The sequence below is a fragment of the Liolophura sinensis genome, chromosome 6 (genome assembly GCF_032854445.1).
Source record: "Liolophura sinensis isolate JHLJ2023 chromosome 6, CUHK_Ljap_v2, whole genome shotgun sequence".
Lineage (NCBI taxonomy): Eukaryota > Metazoa > Mollusca > Polyplacophora > Chitonida > Chitonidae > Liolophura > Liolophura sinensis.
This window is the reverse complement of record NC_088300.1, coordinates 53,742,122-53,764,269: the sequence shown is the minus strand read 5'-3', so window position 1 is coordinate 53,764,269 and position 22,148 is coordinate 53,742,122. Positions and strand designations below refer to the sequence as shown.

The following is a 22,148-nucleotide window of genomic DNA, read 5'->3' as shown; positions in this document are numbered from 1 at the left end:
CACCAGTTCTGAAGATCTTTTATTGATAAAACTTTGTTCACATACACATGGTACATGTATATAAGGAGACAACAGAGTTCTGAGGCCTACTTTATTGACTTTCTTTTCTTCACAAATATTTCATTAAACACCTCAATTGTTAAAAATCCACATAACAAAAGTTATGGCAGTTAAGATATTATCTGACCAGTTATTTTGTGCCACAATGGCCCACTAATAATGTTCTCCACTGCATGGGTGGCAGCAGACAAGCAGTGGTATTTCACAATTTTTTCATGAAGCCAACATTTAGCCTGGCATATGATAGTTTCAACATAAATGCATGTAGGTCTCTCATCCTGTTGTGTTGTATTACTATATCCATAAATGAACCCCTGAGTGGAACACACAATACACACTGTAAGTAAACATGTGTACGTGTGATGTGTATTTAGTGTAAGTTGTACACTGCCAATCGTATCAACAGATCTCCAGTATTTCCTGATCAACTGGCAGCCATTCCCAGGACAATCCATTTAGTACACAAGTGTTTTACACAAATATATAACAGATCTGATTCAAACATTTTTCATTATTTTCATTAGACTTAGATCAGAGGGATAATCTGGCGTACAAGTGTTTTCTTGTTCATGTCAGCAGAATTTGAGCTGTATTTCAGCAACAGGTGTTCATCCCAGCCCAGGGGCATCTCTCTTACTTCCATCATACACTGAATATCTCCCACTTGACGTACATGTTTTACAGCGTATACCCAAAAACTTGCAAATGATAGAACAGAAAGATAACAGAGACTGCATTAAAGAGCTAGTATATAAAACATGCTAGAAAACATCACTTTGTTATTAAAGCAAACAAAATTGGGTAAATTTCAAAAATTGAAAAATGATAACCCTATTTCTGTGGACTCCCTTTCACAAAACTTTGTAAATACAAATGTTTCTGTAAATCACATAGCGGTGTAACTTCAAAAAATTTTAACAGCTCAAAGAAGAGAATTCATGAAGAGTTGTGAAAGTGGTCTTTTTTTTTCTTGCTACATGTATTTCAGTCTAACTTCTAAAACCTATTTTCCGTGAACTTCTGTCATCTGTATAACGTTCTGCCAGGGTCTCTGGGACAAGCTACATATATGGCAAGAAATGCACATTTCACACTACTAACGGCAAAAAAATAAGTTCACATGTACTTCAATTATTTAGGTACTCATCAAAAGCATAACTCCCCTACAATCTTTCAGAACTGACTCTGAATTCACATAATTATAAAAATTGTCTCTGTCTTTATCCATGATTGGAAAAATATAAACCACCAGTTTGATAATGTCCTAAGTCTTTCTGGTCTACACACCAAGTAACTGGACAGTCTTTCCTTCCTTCCATCCCACCAAACAAAACGGTTCAAACATAACAAATTTAATGGCACTGGTAATCTCACTACCCTTTTAAAATGCCACCTCACATACACCAAACATTAAAGTTAGGGATAAGACAAAATATGGATCCAATAAAAATTCACCCTCTTTTATTTAAAAACATAAGATCACTGACCATTACCAGATATGAAAAATATTTTATCACCTTCCAAAAATGGAATAGTAGCCATGTTGCGCAAAATACTCTGTACCACAACTTTTTTCTTCCCATCTCTATATTGTAACAACTGACCATTTCCCAGCAGTTGATTTGGGTCAATCATCATCATAACATTCAATGTTTACTTCAGCAGCAGAATCACACACAGGCAAGCACAGATCACATCTGTATCCCAGAATCACAGTGGACATCCAAAGATTAAGTGTGAATGTTATCCAGAAAGTATCTTGGATATCTGCTGACACAAGTGATCCATGTGCAAGATGTGCCAGCAGATAACCTTGTTTAAAAACACAGTCAGTTTAAAATCTAACAATCATTGAAGCTCGGGACTGGCCAACTCCTACCCATTTCACTGAAACATGACACAAAGGAATGAATTAGTACTTGTATTTGTAAAATACAGAAGAACAACTTATTCCATATGTTTTAGCTCTGTTTTGCAGAAAGTATTACTCACACTTTTCAGGCTAAAACTCTTTTTTTTTTTTTTTGACAACAGTTATCACCACATTATGATCAAACGTAGTTTTCAAAGACTACATAGCTGAAGTACTGAATGTCATACACCTTAAATCTAAGCAATGAGCAAACAAGTTATAATTATTTATTTGATTGATGTTCAACACAGTGCTGAAAAATATTTCACTTGTACGAAACTCTATGCCCAATACCCTAGAAACATCCTGACTTACAGCTGTAGTCAAAACAGTGAGAGCTTGATTGAATGTATGTACGTATGCTTGGGGTTTAACATCGTACTTAAAAATTTTTCCAGTTATATGACAACGGCAAGGACCATTTTTAAAGCTCTTGGAATGACCCAAGGTCGACTTCCAGGCAGAGCTTGACTAGGAGACACATCATAACACAGTGATCATCAATATCCAAGGCACACTGGCATCACCTTACCTGGCACATCCAGCAATTCCTCTATCTTCAATACATAATTCTTAGCATTGACAGGTAGGTCCTCAAACTGTCGTACATCACCTATCGCTGTTTTCCAGCCAGGTAAAGTGATGTAATCCACTTCCACCTTGCTTAATATTTTGTCATGAGCTGGAACGAGACAATTACAGAAAGTAATGAGCTGTAAAATAAAGTTAGCTTATGTTATCAGTTTTGTAATTCACAAAAGTGTTCAGTTGTCTGGGCACTACATGTGTGTACTTGCCACACTATTGTAAAAATGAGTACTACAGTCATGCAGAAGTGCATTAAAAACTCCTGAATGTACATCACATAATTTTGTCTAGTTACAAGGATTTCTTTTAACTTTTAAGCACAAGGTATAGCACTTAAGCTAAAACTCAACATGGCTTCAGTTCATTTTCATGTTTATTACCATGGCTGAAGCAAAGCACTCACAAACCTTGGTTACTTCTTTTCTTTATCTTATATTTAATATTCTTTACTACTAACAACATTTTTTGAATTTTTAACAGATTTACACAGATTTAATCAACATCTTCCTGTTGAAGATAAGATGACACACCTGGGAAACTGTCTATTATTTCTCCATCTATCCTGTACGCAACTCCTATCTTCACCTCTTCAAATGTGTCAAGGATATCCAGTTTTGTCAAGGCTATCCTATTCAAAAAACGAAAATGCATAGAATGACGTACATGTATCTTTTTATGCTCTTAAACCCAACAATACAACTGGAAAAAAAAAAACAGTAATATTTGGGACACCTGAGTGAAGTAATATTATGTCCACTTTCAGACATTAACAAAAGTCAACCAACAATAGAGCTACATGTAAGATATAGATATATGTTTTGTCTATAAATCAGATAAAAAAAATTGGGATTCTAAACTAAATTCCTACTTCTCCCAATTTGTGCTTAATTTATTAATTTACTGACAGCGACATTTTACCAATGATGTTAATTTGACTGATTGATTGATTTATTTGATTGGTGTCTTATGCCGTACTTAAGAATATTTCACCTATACAACGATGGCCAACATTACCGTGAGAGGAAACCGAGCAGAACCTGGGGCAACCCACGACCATCCACAGGTTGCTTTTTGCTGGCAGACCTTCCCACTTACGGCCAGAAGAAAAAGCCAGCGTGAGCTTGACTTGAACTCACAGCGACAGCATTGGTGAGAGGCTAGCACTCTAACCACCTGAGCCAAAGAGGCCGCCTAATTTGACCGAGTGATGTTTTATAACATTATACTGAAGAAACAATGGTAATTTTGAAACTAGGGATAACAAGTTATCAACACTAGAATTAAGGTCAACTTTTCACTTCAATCTGACACTTTTTGGTTCATTGCTCTAGCAAGGCCATACCTACAAAGAAAAATTTAAGGTTCTTATCTCAAACTTTTTGACCATGCATAAAGAAATTTTAGAAATGTAACTCAAAATGATGGTTTCTGAATTTTCAAGTCTGTGAATAAAGAAATTCATGAAAACTTAATTTTTATTTATAGACCATCATACTTTTGTTCAGTTTTCTTGTTAGTTTTTAACACAGCTTTATCAGTTAAAGCACCCAGTTTGGGATCCAAACATTTTGCGGAAATAAAGTGGCTCTAGATTAGGAATACAAAAACTTGTAAAGAACGTTCACTGCAGTTTTCATAATCTATGTCGTGCCATTTTGTGTACATAGTGCATTTATCTTGTAAGGCAAAGAAGACAACAGGACACTGACTTAGCAGGGTTTCTTGAAATGTTTGTTGTGGTTACACTTACGCACTGAAGCCATTAATCATATTCGAGTATCTCAGCATGATGGAGTCCAACCAACCACAGCGACGACGTCTACCTGTAGTCACTCCAACCTCATGACCAATCATCTGCAGTTTTTCCCCAGTTCCTGATTACAAAAACAAGCATGAAGTTGGTACTGTTAATCATACAAAATAAAACACTGACAAATCAGTGGAATACTGATCTTAGTTTGACTGTCACACTCCACCTGTTTGTTGATATACAGACAATGTACCTACCCCTTTTAGTTCTGTTGGGAATGCCCCATCCCCCACCCTGGTTGTGTAGGCTTTTACTACCCCATATACATTTCCTATAGCCTGAGGGGGGAGGCCTAGCCCCGTACACACAGCTCCCACTGTGCAGTTAGACGAGGTCACATATGGGTAGGTCCCTGCAATCAAAGAGCATGACAGATAACAACAGAATGCCATTACATGTCAAACATACTGGGTATTATCAGTACCACAATTTAAAAGCATGTTAACAGGTTTCAATAGAAACTTGTAAAAAAAACTCCTTCTGCCTTTGACAAAGGTGTCCAAAGCTATGTACCCTTTGTCCTTTTCTGTAATATGTCGCACTTTTCAGTGTATGTGCACTCACAAAACATTTAGGTCATACACCAGCACTGTGGTGTACCTTGTACATCCATGCTCTTGATTCTAGATTCAACAATCTACAATCTAAAATTAACATACTTCCTGAAATTACACATTTTAAGAAATATCGTGAACTTTTTAAATCATATATGACCAGGGTTTACATTATTATACTATATTTTTTACTTAAGTACAATTGTCAGTACCTATATACAGGTCATTTCAGTTACATGATTCACATAAATTCATTTATTAATAATGAAATTGAATATGTGTGTATGTCACCTTGTCATCCATATGTCCACCGTTTCATGATTAGTACAATAATCATTTATGTATTTATTTGACTGGAGTTTTAACCACCAGCATCATAGTCAGGAGAAACCAAGGGAAGATAGATGAAACCAAGGGGAGATAGATGAAACCAAGGGGAGATAGATGAAACCAAGGGGAAATAGATGGTACATGAAAAACAGTCCATTGCAAGCTATTTGAAATTCACAATACCCATGTATTTATTTATTTGACTGTTGCTTAAGGCCACAATCAAGAATTGGATGGGAAACTGGAGCACTTGGGGTAAACCACTGAACTTTGGCAAGTCCCTGACAAACTTTACCACATGTGACAGACAGATTTGCACTCCATACTGGTGGAAGACAATTGGTCTTGAACACATATTAGACGGCATAAACTGACACAAGAGCCACCTCCCATCCTCAAGTTCTCATCAAACTCAGGAGCTACTTAAATGAGATAATTTACATGAGCTACATGATGTGATCTACTGATTATAAGTGGGAATACACAAAGGCAAACAAACCAAAGTCAATGTCCAGCATTGTGGCATTTGCTCCTTCAATAAGAATGTTTTTTCCTTCATTAATGGCAGAGCTCATGAATGTTACTGTATCCTTTACCAGGGGTTCAATTCTCTTGGCAAATTCCTGAAAAGCAAAAAAGTAAAATTTCACTTTAAAGCTAAACTATTAATTAATTATGAGTTTGAAACAAATAAAAACCATACAATTTTGCAATCAAAGATCATAATTACTAATTTTTAAAAGTAAAATCATGAAAAGGGAAACATCATAAAAGGTATGACCAGACTGACCTTGTATTTCTTTAATTCTGCATCCACATCAATTTCTAAATCCTCATGTTGTAGCTCATACTGGGCTACCAAATTGCGAAACCTAAAGACCAACGGATAGACAAAGAAAATATTTTACACAAAGAAATACTGGGTACAGTAATGTGTAACATTTCACACTTGCAAGGAAGAGCACATGAACAAGTTACATACAGCAAAAACTTCAATACATGGGCAACAAAATTAGCTTTGCGCTGAAGTTGCGCTTTGGGCAAGTTGCAGTCACACAGTCATATGTAGAATTATAAATGGGCCATCTGCATGGTATATTATAGTCATCCCTGAGATTTTTGTGATATTTTATGCTACTTTCACATGCATGCAATGAAGTACATGAACACATGTTTGATAATGTCTCCTGTAAGATAAGTCACTGAAAAATTCAGCCTACGAAGTTTGCAAGAGGTAAGGTTCAAGAAACTGATTTAAAACTCTGCGTAGACAGGTGCAATAGACAGTATTCATACCTCTCAGCGAAGAAGTCAAAGTCAGCCATGAGATCAGAGATACGGATACCATTTCGAGTGGCCTAAAAATGATAAGGAGAAAACCATGATCAACTTAATAGAGTAAGCAATGAAACAAAGATCATGGGTGGTAATGACATAAATCCCCCCACCCCACCCCCAAATAAATGGATCATTATACAATATTAAGAGATTTTATAAAATACGAAGTAACATTAAATTTTCCCTTTTATTATGCAGTGAGGACTGTCACAATATTTGAAATATCACCATACCTTTGATGAATATGCAGGGCCGATGCCTTTCTTTGTTGTCCCGATACTGTGGAATGAGCAAGAAAAATACATTTGTACTCTAACCATGTCATTTACAAACAAAGTTTATTTTGTTGTCCACTTACACCATTATTGTGGCTAATTTATGTAAGAAATATTCTGTTGTTTTTGTATTTTTATTGTTTTTGTCCCAAATAGAGTTTGAATACAAAAATAAAAGAAAGAAACTCTTTACAGAGCTTCAGGTGAATTTCACTCAAGAAGAATCAACCTTTTCTATTAATTAGAGTGCTTGTGCTTCCTCTGACTTGTTTATTTCTTGGATTCAAGATTACTATGCAATGTCCCTGTACTTTGAGCTGACCACCAGTAAAGGATGAGAGAGAGTCACAGTGGCAAACACACAAGGAAATCCACAGTACCTGTCTTTGCCTCGTTTCCGCTCCTGCATCCCATCAACAGCTTGATGCATGTCAAAGACTGAAACAAGGCAGGGAAGGTGGAACTTAGCAGTGGCTACATCAAACAATAAATGACTTACAGTGCAGATGCACACGATGAACTGGTAGAGTGCTATATTCCACTACCCTCATTAACCCCTGTATATCCTTAGTATTTCAGGTGAAGTTTAGCTTCTCTCAAGAGACACATCCATAATGATTCATTCCCCCATAATGATACAGGGTCATTTTAGAGTTTTTTGTGAAGTTAAATTAATTTCTTACAAGAGTAACTCAAGTGTTGGCATTCAAGTACCATTCTTCTGTCTCATGGTTATATCACTATTGAACCATGTGAGAACAATATGGAACAGTGCTCAGCATCTGTGCACCATCAGCTTTCAGAGCAGGCAGTTCTAACTTGTCGCTCCTAAGTTTAGCAGACAAAACCTTTACTTTGGACAATATATGTGGTTTTGTAGCAGACCATGCTACAGACCATATAACTGCTTTAATACTTTGACTGGTGGTTTTATTCAGCATTATGCCACTCACAAGCTCAGTCACATCAACCATGTCACAATCAGTCGCATGATGTCTGATAATTTGGCGCAGGCTGAACCTGCATATTGTCCTGTCTAAGGCTGACAAACTCTTTGATCCTGGCAAGAAATGTGGTATTTGCAATTCTAGCCTGATCCAAGTTTAAACGGGAGAGAGAGATGTAAACACATTGACTTTATCACAACTGATGAACCAAATGAAGGATAGTGCGACGGGGTACAGCACTGCAGACTCCTGTTGAAGGTCTGCTTTCACCGCCCTAGGCAGAATGATTTTCTACCCTATTTCTCCAACCCTTTCACATGTTCACTTGGTGTTGTTTTAAGTGTGTTTTGAAGACATTTCTCTGCCGAGATTAAAAACATTTTTTTCTGTGAAGCCCCGATGTTTGCAGATCCACCAAAGCATAAATTCTTGTTATTATCAATATATTAAGATAAATAAATTGCATTCGAATTTGCCCTTGATCATGTGAAGACTGAAGATATAAGGTAACTTGGAGAAGCAACTCAAACTGGGTGTGACATTCTCCACAACACTGTATCAGAATATGATGCTGCTGACACAGTTGATTCCTCTGTTGCAGAAAAGTTTGTGGGGTTTATCAATAAACGATTTGACAAGAGTCTAAACAATAATGAAAAATTTCCTGCTAGACATGCAAGTTTACTAGTCACCTCAATTTGCTATCAAAAGCATGTTTTGTTTTATGGACAGAACAGAGAGCCTTTAAATCTGTAGCTTCTCCACTTAAAGATCATTATAATTATTATTTCAACCGGTAATTGTGGGTCTCTTCATTTTCTCATTTGCTGATTTTAAAAGTCAATTAATGACAAGCAAGTAAGTCAGAGATTTTAGATAATAAACAGAACACTCATCTTGATGTACTACTAGAAATACATGTATTGTTGAAAGTGACATAAAGACCAACTGCACAGTTTTTGAAATCTGAATTTCTGTAAGTTTAGATGCTCTTAGTTGTAAGACTCTGGGCAGGTCAACAAAACTCTATTCATGTTTTCTAAGCCTGAAACAACGGCCATAAGAGCTCATTTATTATCAATTTGCAACATCATATACGAGAACAGCTTGAGTTCATGCAGACAGTCATATTGTAGTTACTTCAATTTATAAGGGATAGTTATTAAGGGATAGTTACATTTCTATTGTCAAATTACTAAACAGTTGAAATCAAATGATATTTGGACAACAGCATGCAGTACAGATTTTGATTCATGAAAGTGAATGAATGATTCATGAAATAATTTTTGACTGGGCAATGGCTTGGTTCGGAGTCTGGCCAAATATTGATCTGTTTGTTTTCCGCATAACTTATCAGATAAAATTGTTTATATCATACCATACTGATCTTCGTGCAGTGACTGTGAATGTGTTTTCTATTAATGATATCTATGCATTTTCACCGTTCAGCAATAATTTCACAAGGTTCTTCAGAAAATGAAGGAGAAGGTGATGTCGGTACCATCATGGTATCTAACACTCAAGAGGATGTTGATTTCATATTGCACTGTGCTTCCAACAGACAGTCAGACAGACACTGTGGTGACCCGACCAGACTCAAACATGTCATCCAGTTCACAAAAACCTGACTATTAGCCTGTCATTTCTCCAGAAATGATTCTAGCTTTGCAAACTTTAGCTCAAAATGAACTCGTGCCTCCTTCACTCCTGGTGGGAGGGCAATCATGAACAAACGCTACATGTCAGAAAGTGGTCTGCTAACTGTTGTACCAATGGGTTTGAACCCATTTCTTCTCCTGCTGAATAGCCAATGTGGGTTAAAGTGAAGTAACCACACTTTGATCTGCACGGTGGGTTATTGTCATCATGCCTGATGGACACTCAGCATATGGATCTCATATCTTAACTTGCACTTCAGAGGTATACAAAGATTTGGAACCATCCAAAATAGTATTGGACTACCTAGTAACTTTGTCTAATGTTTGAGGAATTCTCTCTTGAAACTATGACTGGTAAGGTAACAGGGCGGCTTGCACTTTCTACATCTCATTTTAAGTCAGATGCTGATACTTTCAAGAGGTTTCATAACAAAGATGTTAGCTCACCCAATTTCGGTGATTGTTTGCATGGGTAAAGGTGTTCTGGGATATATTTAAGACCAGAAATGTCTCACATAAATAGAGACAGTTCATCTCATTTATTCATTGCTTTATGATGGACTAGGTATAAGTTAAGAATGGTACCTTCCGTTCTATCTAAGAAATTAATAACACGGACATACTGAAAATGTTCAACCATTTCGACCATATAAGCACATTTATACGCATACAAATACACCAAAACTGATATTCAAATGATTTGTTTGTGTCACTAAAGATACAGGCTTCCTAAAACTGTGCAAATTCTTTCTCTACATCCCATGGTTTTCTTAGATTTTCAAAATGTTACTTTCTGGCGCTTGAAAAGGTTGAAGAATTCAAACAGGTTAAATTTCAATACTGCATGTTAAAATATGCATGATAAAATACTGCATGTCAGACCATACATGTTCAGCAAATACACGCAGTCCTGATCACAGTTCATACTGGTTCAGTTGCTACTTTAAAAACCAATGCTTGGCTGGCATGCGCAATCCCATAATTCCTTTGTTCCTCACCATGACTACATAGAACGACAAACAAACTTTACCTAAAGGTAAGGCTCATTTAAGTTTTTAATAAAACTTTCATGAACATGTTGGCCCAGGTCAGAAATACTTTTGCTAAACCAAAAGAAAATTTCCTGCACCTCACCACTATTTTAACAATTACTTTAGAATTACCCACATATGGTTGCCGGCCATCCTCAGCGACACCTACCACGAAACAGAAGTCGTGTCAGTTGTTAGAGCTACCTCTTCTCACCTTGTTTCAATACTTGTCCGTTGCCAAAAAACAAGCACTAAGATGACTGTGAATGAAAGCTGTCATTTGGTGCCGTGATGCTGTAAAGTGTTCTATTGAACTTGAACTCAATGACATTATGCATTAAAATTTATGCAGTCACCAGCTTTCCTCTCTGACCTCATTTCCTTGAAGTCCACGCTCTATTTATTAATCGGGTCAATGCAAACTACAAACTACCTATTAACTTTGTTACAGTGTATACGTAACTCCTGCTTCCTAGTATGAAAACTTTTGGCTAAGAAACTACTATTCAACTTTCAGTCACGTTTTCTTGCCCTAAGCATGCGCACTACATGCCTCTTTTGTTATGTACCCAACAGGTGCTAACTGAAGGCATTCATCAGTTACGGATTGTTGTCTAGGTGAGCTAGCGGTAGGTGAAGAAAGGTGACAATTAATTTGAACAGAATGTAAACTTTCACGAGTCAACAACTTTCCATGAACTGGTCATCACTGACACTCCCTCGTGTCAATCGTTACATTATTTCACTTTGTGGATAAAACCATTTTATCAGACAATGATGGTCAGGGCTCCATAAGCCAGATTGATATTACACACACTACAACCAGCTAAATGTAAAAGTAATTATTAATCATCAAAAGAAAACAAAAATACTCAGGAATACAACACATGCTGATCCGGCCTTGAAAGCCATTTCATGCTCAGAGTGCATGACAAATGTTTTATAGTGGCTTCCTGATCCACCCTGAGTTATGCTGATCACCGTTCATGCAGTGGGTCGCCCATGCAGCCATTGTGCTACCTGAGGATTCCGCAGGACATGTATGATGACAGGACTGTACTGCAATACAACCAACTTCCTACGCAACTTAATCGGCTTTGCCAAAGTTACAGCACATAAAAACCTGCTAGGAAGTACTCTATATGACTTTATTAGCGACATGTTCACGTAACCAATTCGTGCGAAATTGGTCTGTTTGTGTGTCGTGGTGAAACCTGATTTTTTGGTTAGGTCAACCACCCAAATTCCATGACCTGTAACTAAGGAAAACCACCCCATAACCCAACTTACCAAGATGAGCTCTGTTGGAGATGATCAATCTATTTTTCCAATCATCAAGGCCTTTTGCTTCATTTTTTTCAATTTCACGGAACAAATCAGGTAAATGAATGACCACCCCATTGCCTGAAAGAAAAATTGTTTGCTGTGTAGGCTAGATATGAAACATGATTGCATTCGACACATGGTTTTATATGCATATTATTTTCACCATAGTACAATCATATCTATGGCACAATTTCAAACTTTAACACGATGAATACCTCAGAGAAACTTTCTTTATTCTGATCTGTTGTGTTCATGTTTCCATATATTTTTTTTGTCTTTAGAAATGTATTTTTGTCTTTAGAAATGTATTTTTCGCTTTAGAAAGGCTCACGTACAGTGGCAGTCAGGTTTGCAGGTGGAGGGGTGGGTAAAATGAGGCCCTCAAATAAGACTTGTGTGTACTATGAAACTACCAACACAACACACTTATTCAGGAGAGGACTTACCTAAAACAGAGATACACTCTGGCTGAATTATACCACTGGGTAGCATGTGAAAGTCATAGGCCTTTTCTCCAACAACCACCGTGTGTCCAGCATTGTTACCTCCCTACAAAGAAAAATTTGAAACAAAGATCATAATTCATCTGATCATCACAGGTTTTGGCACATTTCTAATAATCCAGATCATTCTTAGGGTCAGGGAAACCAATGCATAGTTATATCACCCAAACTTTTAAGTGGTGTTCTAGTGAGATATGCCAGTTGTACCTGTGAATTTGTACTCCATTACTCTCTGCCACCTTGCGAGGCCAACAGAATATTCTGACATTGAGAAGTTCAATTTAGGGCTGTTCAGAAAAATATGTGTTTCCAGTAAACGGGCTATATGTGAGTCTTTGATTTCTTTTTTCAGATTGGAGCGAAAATTGGCATAAGTTAAGTTGCATTTGACATGGTTCTACAGTCTGCCAATTTGCCTTAGCAGACCTTAGTACACGGTGGTCGTAGACTAAATGTCACGTGATTGTCTCCCTTTGTATCTGCGCCTGCACAGGTTAAGCAGAAGCATACTGTCTTCATGAGCATGGCATGTGTCAATAACGGTTGTTGGCAACGGGAAATCTCTTTAAAAAACTTCATCAAAGCTTTTCTGTTTGGCGAAGTGTTTTTGTGACATAGCACAAAATCCCAACTTGAATGTTAAACGGATAGCGCCAACTCACATAAATGGGAAAAATGAATTCACTTGTGAAATAGGACTGTCATTGGCTTCCCTGCTGGAGTTGGACCTGCGAATTTGTCAGTTAACATATCCCTTGGAAGCTAAACCTCTGAAGAGAAGATACCACTACATTTGAGGCGAAATACACCTGAAGGTAGTGATGCTAGAAACATTAATTGATTTAATAATGACAATCTTTTTGTAATGACAACAATTTTTCAAAACACATAAGTAAAACATTTTATGAAAAAAGCAGTGTTTATTCGTTTAAAAATAAGCTGCTGTATGGCTGAAATACTTCTGGTTGCAGTGTAAACACATCAATGAATATTGATACCTAGGTACATGTATTACCAGTTAGATAGAGTTGGTTTCAAAGTTGAAGATGTAGATATTCCTGGCTAGCAAGTGCCAAAATACAGTAACCATCATGATGACAGTCCTTGTGTTTATTTACGGGTGACTTTCAGCAAGGTTTTGTTTTCACAAACACCAAATTGACCTGTGAGACACCGCATGAGTACAGCATCTACTCCTCACTCTTTTCCAGAAAAATCTGTATTTGCCGTGGGTCACATGAAGCAGAGCAGGGTGCAGAGACTTTCAAGAGCTACACAGTTGTTTTGCCATTATGTGCAGAGTGAAAACAGAAGGGTTGCAACATCATTAAGCAGCAGTTTAAGTCTCTTGCTTCAACTGTCAGAATTTGTGTCACTTTGTATGAACTGGACTGTTTACTCATAGACTGAATCTCTTAGTTGTTCATACACTTCATATACCTGTCACCAAAACAAAAAGTGAATTCTGATCCCCTTCTGAAGTTCAAGATCACATTTTATCAGACAGGGCAATAGTATCAAAGCTAGCAGGCTGATCACAAGACTGAAATAAAACAATAACAAGGATGACCAGGGCCTAATCTGGCCTCAAAAGGGCAGGGGGTGGAACCATCAGTGAAGGGCATGTCACTGTTGAATATTTCGATTCTCATACATTCTTAAGGGCCTCGGTTCCTACAGTTGATCTCCACCCCATTCAATTCAGTCTAACGATGTCTTGTATTTACTGATATGAACAGAACTCTGCCATCCTGGATGACATGTGCATCTGATCATTATACTGTATCATAGCTACCCCAGGCCATATTTAAGAAGTAGTTCGTTGTGGGTAACAAACCCTGATTTTTTAAGGTCAGGTCGGTCGGTCGGCTTTCCTTGTTTTTTAAAGTAATTCCCAGTCCGGATAATCTGGATGCTAATTAAATTATCGTGGGTCCAATTTTCGTCACCTGCTTCAGGCATACATTTCTGATTTTAAATGCTCTTTAAAAATATAACCAAGTTCTTTCACACTGAAGTCTTCTTGATTCTGGATCCAACATTAAATTTGAGTAAATTTACCAACTTCAAACCTAAACAACTAAAGTTGAAAGGCATCCATTGCTTTCGCCACTGTGGCGAAGGGATGTCAATTTGCTTTTGCCACACAGAAATTATATTCGCCAAAACTAATGTGGCAAATGGCTAACCCCAGCTTAGCGACTAAGTAGATAATCTGAGCCTTATAATGAATTTGGGCTGTTTCTTTCTCTTTTTTTATTTTTATTTATTTATTTTTTTTTTTTTTTGACGCAAAGGGCGCTTTGAGGGAACGGCATCGTCCGATTGAGAACGGCTGGATGACAATGTTTGAAGACAATGTCAATACATATTTATTTATTTGATTAGTGGTACTCAAGAATATTTCACTTCTACAACTGTGGCCAGCATTATGGTAGGAGGAAAACAGCCAGAGCCCTGGGAAAACCCATAACCATCTGCAAGTTGCTGTCAGGCCTTCCCATGTATGGTCAAAGAGGAAGTCAGCAATGAGCATATATCAGGACATATAACAACAACTTTTTAAGAAGAGTGATCTGAAAGCAAATTACAAACCTGTAAATAAGTATATACTTTTTGCATATCCTTCCAGAAGATCTACCTTACTACCCATTTTTTTCTGGAAAACACACATATTTTTCCGAATGGTCTAATGTTCAGTGGTACATGTTCCACATTATGCCCCACTGTCCAATTTTCCAAAATATTCCTAGGAGAAACAAGGAACCAAGTGTCACTGGTCCGATAGCTAAAGTACAGAGTTGTGCCAGGCATAGAAATAGCTAGAAACACCTGCACAGATTGAGGCTGTTCAACTAAACTGAATGTTGAAGTCATTTTCAACAATTTCTGATATTTACCTGCATCAACGTTAATTCACGGAGCTGAAAAATCCAGTCTGTCCCCAAGCAATTTTGTGCAGAAAACTGCTATACCACTCCTCAGCATTTATCGATGTGCTGTGCTCATCAGCAACTTCACAGATGTTCTATAATCACAGATGTTATAAATTTGGCCTATCCAAGCTTGGACAGAATTTTTCCAATGAGAACATCTATGTTTTCCTTGAAGTACACGTCGATCTGTGCTTATGGGACCGCTGGTGGTTATTAACTGACAGTCCCTTGTCAAGCTTGAGGTGATCAACAGGAAATTGACTCACACATGTCTAGGCAGTGTCTTGGACAACCAGCATAATGTGCAATCAGGATCTGGACACAGATCTGGGTTGGAAACAGCCGCGGTACACCATGATGGAAGAAATGGCTTAATGGCCTAAATGCCTTGGCTTTAGGACGAGTCAGCATTTCAGGAGTCTCCCAAGTCCACACCAATATGGACAAGACAGAGTGGTTGCTCTCGCAACTTAATGCATCTTAAAGACAAGATTTTATGGTACTTGATAGACTGAATACCAATCTCCCATAGGTGGGTCGGTGAGCGCAATGGTGCAATTAGCAGCTGCTGTAAAGTCACACCTCTAAGCCATGTTAGTGTGTGAGAACCTCCACCCTGTCTCATCTCAACCTGCGTGAATTTGCGAGATTCCTGAAATGCTGATTCCGGTTATTTGTCCTGGGTGCATACTACTGTTGTTGAGAGGAAGGTATTTTTGAACAGGAAAGAAGTAACAAGACGAGTGGACATGTATATCGAGTCGTACTTCGTTCCACAAAATGCTTTGCTGAATGAACCGACTAAATGTTTCAGTTTAATGATAAAACGTTCAGGCAGCTAAATATCATAAATTGTTGAAAACAGAACTTTTTATTTTAATACGCCCAATCGGTATTTTCCAGCACAATGGTGTACCGCCTAAATCTGTGAAGACTCTCGAGGCTCGGCAATGTCGATTAGGCTTACTGGACTATTAAGATCAATACTACGCCTGTCTGATCTCATTCATAACCTACACTAACCACTATATTTTAACTTACCACTATTATCACACAGACATATTAAAATCGGGCCCACAGGCCTTTCTCTCCGAGAAATTTGATAGTTGTATCCGACCGCTGACAAAATTTTTGGGGTCGGGCACAAAATCATAAGTGTTGATCAAACGATGCAACAACAACAAGTGGCTATAACCCTAGCTTTCTACTTACCTGACAACGACAGACCACATCAGCTGTTGTTGCCAACATGTCCACTACTTTGCCCTTTCCTTCGTCTCCCCATTGAGCACCCAGAACGACAGTGACCGGCCGCTGGATAGTTGTCCGAGCCCTTTTGGCCGGAGCAATTCCGTTTGCCTGACCTTTCGTGTCTGCCATTCTCTCTCCACTTTGCGGTCAATCTGGCGCATGCGCTCTGTAAAGTACTACAATATTTAGCGGGAATTTTAACCATTGGCTCTCCGTGACTGACTATAGAAATCCGTTTCAGATCTATGCAGGATTGAACCTGTATGCACGAGGTTGAACACGAAGTTCAACATTATGTAACATTTCCCATTTCAATTATGCTCTGCGCATAAATATCCCAGTTGATTCTATATTAGTGCGGAATTTAAACACAGCAAGCTGTTGATACATATCACGCTTTTGCCTCATACGACATTTTATGTCTTTGTTGCATAATTCTAGTAATGTACCAATATATATATATATATATATATATATATATATATATATATATATATATATATATATATATATATATATATATATATATGACTTTTGTTTCGTTTGTCATTAAAACCAAGCCGTTAGAATGTTCATGACAGAAGGTAATTTTATAATCAGTGCATGTAGTCCTTGGGAAATATACACTTGTTTCAAAATAGCAATTTAAGTCCTGGGGAAAATAATTAAATGTTTAAATCAAGATATTTTTCACAAGCTTATAAACATCTATATGTTATTGCATATACATGAAAAGGACACGGTACTTTTATTATTTTATTCTTTTTTTAATTACTATTTAAGATAGTTCATTATCCATTTCAGTTTATATACATGTATATATATATATATATATATATATATATATATATATATATATATATATATATATATATATATATATATATATATATATATATATATATATATCTGTTTGCATAGGGTGCGGTGTGGAGAAGGGGCACTAATATGTTTACATGTTTAACATAAATGTATATTTAGTCCATGGAACTGTCTGTAGTTCATTTTGTATGCAAATTCTCAGGTGATATAAACTAATTTGATAAACATTCATGTTCGATGGCTTTCCTGGTGTGCATAAAATTAACCTTATAAAGTATACTTTTTCTTTACATTTAATATACTGTAAGTTACTGTTCCGCTTCTAGATTGTGTTGTGTAATCACCCATGCGGCCGTTAACATACAAGTATAAGTCAGTCGACATACCCCGTAATAAATCACCAATGCATGCTTTGATCATGTATATGTACATGAGTGAGTACAGTCGCACGAATGTGGCTCAACTGATCTAACAATGCACTAACCTGCCGAGACATACGTAGCAGCTCGGTACGGTAGTACTCTGTTAAAGCTGCTCTCAACATCACTCGTACAGCTAGGGTAAGTGCTTCTTATATGTACAATATGTTGCATTATTGTACACTAGCATGTAACATAGAGGTTTCCATCTGGCCGTCTAGATGTAAGAACAAACAAAGAGAAAACTGGATCTGGTTCATTATAATGGGTTTTCAAACGTTTCCTAAAATACACGTTTTCATTAACGGGTTAATTTAAAAGCAGACAGCTGTGTACAGAATTCCATCAGATAAATCCACCTTTTCAGTTGTATACTTGACTTTAGAATAAGACCACAAAATTGCCCCTTTATCGTATGGAAATATCTGTAATGAATCGGCATCTAGAAATGAAATTTTAATAGCATGGCTAAATATTCTGGTGTCTTGGAGACAATAACATAACAACAATAACAAATGACATTCGGTAATAAAATGCACGGCTCCCCGCTGTCAGTATAGTAGGGGAGTTTTGCTGAATTGCTGACAGGACAAACAAGTGGCAATCACCAATAATGTAAACGGCGACTCTATGAGTATATACTAGCAAGTCTGTCCGAAAATTGCATCTTCTTGCTCTGGAATATGTAAATATGCGTGTAACGTCTTTCGAAAAAGTCTTGATCTGATGATCCAAATATGGACGCAGTATTATATGACGAAGTGTTGACCGACATGGCGATGCAAATACAAAATCACGCGAAGAAGTGTTGATGTGATGATCCACATATGCATACAGTATCACACAAAGAAGTCTTGACCTGATGACCCAAATATGCATGCAGTATTATATGACGAAGTATTGGCCTGCATGGCGATGCAAATACAAAATCACGCGAAGAAGTGTTGATGTGATGATCCACATATGCATACAGTATCACACGCAGAAGTCTTTATCTGATGATCCAAATATAGACGCAGTATTATATGACGAAGTATTGGCCTGCATGGCGATCCAAATACAAAATCACGCGAAGAAGTTTTGATGTGATGATCCACATATGCATACAGTATCACACAAAGAAGTCTTGATCTGGCGACCCTAATACAACATCATGCGAAGAAATCTTTATCATCCAAATATGCGTGCAACATCACACGAGGAAGTCTTTACATTATTACACCAAAAAGTCTTGATCTGGCGATCTGAACGCAACATCACGAGAAGCAATCATGATCTGAACGATCCAAATATACATGCAACGTCACACGAAGAAGTCTTGATCTTGTCAACACCTGGTGCACGGGGCCCAATTGGTTTCAAAGCACCTCTATATGCGGATATGTTTTCATTTAATATTCTGAATTAAAAGCTTTATCCACAAGCTATCTTTATCCATAAGCTATCGGTCTTAATCTGAAATTTTTATCACATTTGCGTATATATATGGCCTGCAGAATCAAAGAGAGAAAAAAACGACAGTTCATGCAACTTACCATTGTGTTCTATAGTCTAGTCTATATATAAAGTAAAACTGTAAGTAATATTTCCATCCATATGGCAACAACAAGAAGAAAAAACGCAGAAATCTTTACGTGGCGACTATACAGTGGTGAAATAAGGATTCTCGATTTGTCGATGACATGCGTGCTAACACACAGCGAAAAAGTCTCGACCATTTTAATAGTGTACGATTCAAATGAAGTAACATGGATACAACGCTGTAAGAACACAATAAAACTTTAGATCTGGCTATCCAAACACATTATCATACGGAAAGGAGGCCATGCTAAGGCCGTCCAAATACAACATCACACGTAGAATTCTTGATCTGGTGATCCACATACTTCACACGAAGAACTTTATCAAAATACATCTGATCTGTCGATCAAAATATAACATCACATGCACGAAAAGGTTTCTACCTGACGATCTTTTTGCAGTATATAGCAAACAAAAGAAAGTCTCCAAGTATATTGAGCATTGAATTGCACACGTCCGTGCGTGCACACAAGCGTAGTTTGCAATCAACATACATGTATGTACCGAAAGACCTATACCTCACACCTTTTAGTAACAACATGTCCAACTGATAAGATTATACATTGTGCTTTGTTTAATATTTTTAAAAAGACATTATTTATGTATGCTCTTGCATAATTCAGGCAATGGTCAAAAAAGTATTTAAACAGGAGATATGGTGCCATATGTATGTAGTTCAAACAAAAACAAAACCGTGTAACATTATAGCGTTTCAGTTGACAGTTTGGTTGGTATAAATCTGCTTGTCTATGCAAAGGCTCACTTTTGTGTGGCTTTGCATATTGTATTGTTTAAAGCTAGCACACACAAAGACACTTGCCTGTATAAACACCTTTCCAACAAAAGTCTTGTGTCATATTTGAACAACTGTATCTTGTGTTCAATTAAAAAAGATCTTGTGCTGAAATAATTGTACACAAGGTGCATTGGATGTTATATACGCACTACATGTCGCAAAATACACAAGTTTTTGTTGTATTGCATAAATTACCTCATTTTGGTCCTAAAAATATTTGTGTTTTATTATTTGGTAACACAAACATGTGTACTTGACATTTATTTAAAACACATTTGAATTGATGTAACACATTACTTTGTTAAATAAAAACAACACAAGTGGTTGTGAGCGATTTCAACACAAGTGTTTTTTGTGTGCAAATATATTTATGGTACGCACTCTCCACTGCCACACTCACTTTTATTGGATAGATATACTACCGTTTTTCTGGAATGCTTTCGGTTGATATATACATGCATAGAAATGCAAACTAATAACATAAATTACAATATAAACTGAGTTGAATCGTGAGTTCCACTTCATACAGATACTACATAGTGGGCTCATATACAGTGAAAAGGGAGTACGACGTGAAACAAATCAATGAATCACTCAACCAATCAAGCAATCAATCATTCAAAGGAGCTTTGGGAGATCGAATTATTAATTTACTTGGAGTAACAGTATATGCAACATTTTACAAATGTATTTTAACAGGCTTTGTTGCTTTAGGGTGACGGACAATGTTTTATACCTTCATTTATGTGTGTTGGGTGAAACTAAATGGAAGACAAACATGGTCAAATGTATCCCTCGTCTTCCATGTGAAACGAGATATAATTAGTTGTAACCAGAGTTTGTAAAATCAATAAACGCCCACATGGGGACATACGCTGGCTTTTCCATGGCACCTCCTCCAAGTTTCCATACATAAGCGTAAAACTGAACTGCATAATATGCGTGTCAACAGCCATTTCCAACTTTTTCATTCGAAAGCGTTACGAAAGCTTCTTCATGAATATTTTCTAAACAATGTTTCCATTGAATGGATACTTTTTGTTTGTGAATTTATATTTATAAACAATGTGTCCAGTTGATTGTGTCCTGCTTATTACTTTTGATCCCAGAATATTGAGTGAGTGCTTGAGGTATAGCGTCGTACTCAACAATTTTCAACATATTGCGACGAAGAAATCCTTAAGGTGCATGTACGTGTAATGTGCCTCCTTGTTGCCTCCTTGTTCCTTTTATTTAGTGCTGCTTCACTGAAACGACTTACCGAAGGCAAGTAAGCCGCACCGCCCGAACCATTATACTGATACGGATCAACCAGTCGTTGCACTATCCCCTTCATGCTGAACGCCAAGCGAGGAAGATACAACTTCCTCTTTTAAAGTCTTAGGTGTGACTCGATCAAGGATTGATCCTGGATCTACCCGAAGCGGACGCTCTACCAACTGTGCTATCCGGGCCGGTAAACCCCAGAAGAGATGGTTATGTCATTGACGTTCCATATACAACTAACAATATTTTTGCAAAATGGAACTTTTTAAATCACAGATATATTTTATACTTTTCCATCTGTATACTGAAAGTATAAAAACACATTTACTGAGTTTAGATGACAGCAAATAGAAAATAGACAGTTATCAGATATCGAAAAAAATTCTAATTTTATATACATATGGACTGAAAAACGAACATTTTTATATTATCATTATCAACATTTTTATTTTATCTCACAGTATATATATCCTTCAGTTAAAGTCAGAAGTAATTTATTATCGAACTTTTTCAGAGGTTACATGCATGGTACATCATATTTGATATATACAGAACTTCCTCATGGCTATATACGGCTATACATAATGTTCTTGAGTATGGCGGTAAACAACTATCAAATAAACAAATAAATATGCAAATATCTATCCCAAATATATCTTGTCAACAGTTAAGCGGTATCCCATGCATGTAGAACACAGCAATTTGCATGCAGACCTTATAAACATCCTCCAGTCATTATCCCATT

The 22,148-nt window shown here is 37.0% G+C and overlaps 1 protein-coding gene across 1 annotated transcript; it reads right to left on the bottom strand.

Annotated features, from left to right (window-relative positions):
• Position 1: 1 nt before the first annotated feature.
• Positions 2 to 16,648, bottom strand: LOC135466835 (adenylosuccinate synthetase isozyme 1 B-like). The gene is made up of 13 exons (XM_064744556.1): positions 16,481 to 16,648; positions 12,276 to 12,378; positions 11,794 to 11,907; positions 7,248 to 7,305; positions 6,826 to 6,871; positions 6,551 to 6,612; positions 6,045 to 6,126; positions 5,754 to 5,877; positions 4,564 to 4,722; positions 4,311 to 4,434; positions 3,091 to 3,188; positions 2,505 to 2,654; positions 2 to 1,947 (listed from the first exon to the last, which is right to left on the bottom strand). Exons 1-13 carry the CDS (start codon positions 16,646 to 16,648, stop codon positions 1,895 to 1,897), a joined length of 1,341 nt encoding a protein of 446 aa, XP_064600626.1. The 3' UTR covers positions 2 to 1,894.
• Between the last annotated feature and the right edge of the window lie 5,500 nt (positions 16,649 to 22,148).

Coding starts and splice junctions, on each gene's coding strand:
- LOC135466835 (XM_064744556.1), bottom strand. CDS start 16,648: ATGGCAGACACGAAAGGTCAGGCAAACGGAATTGCTCCGGCCAAAAGG. Junction 6,872..7,247: donor CGGAAACGAGGCAAAGACAG/GTACTGTGGATT, acceptor CTCATTCCACAG/TATCGGGACAACAAAGAAAG. Junction 2,655..3,090: donor AATAATAGACAGTTTCCCAG/GTGTGTCATCTT, acceptor GTCTCGTTCCAG/CTCATGACAAAATATTAAGC.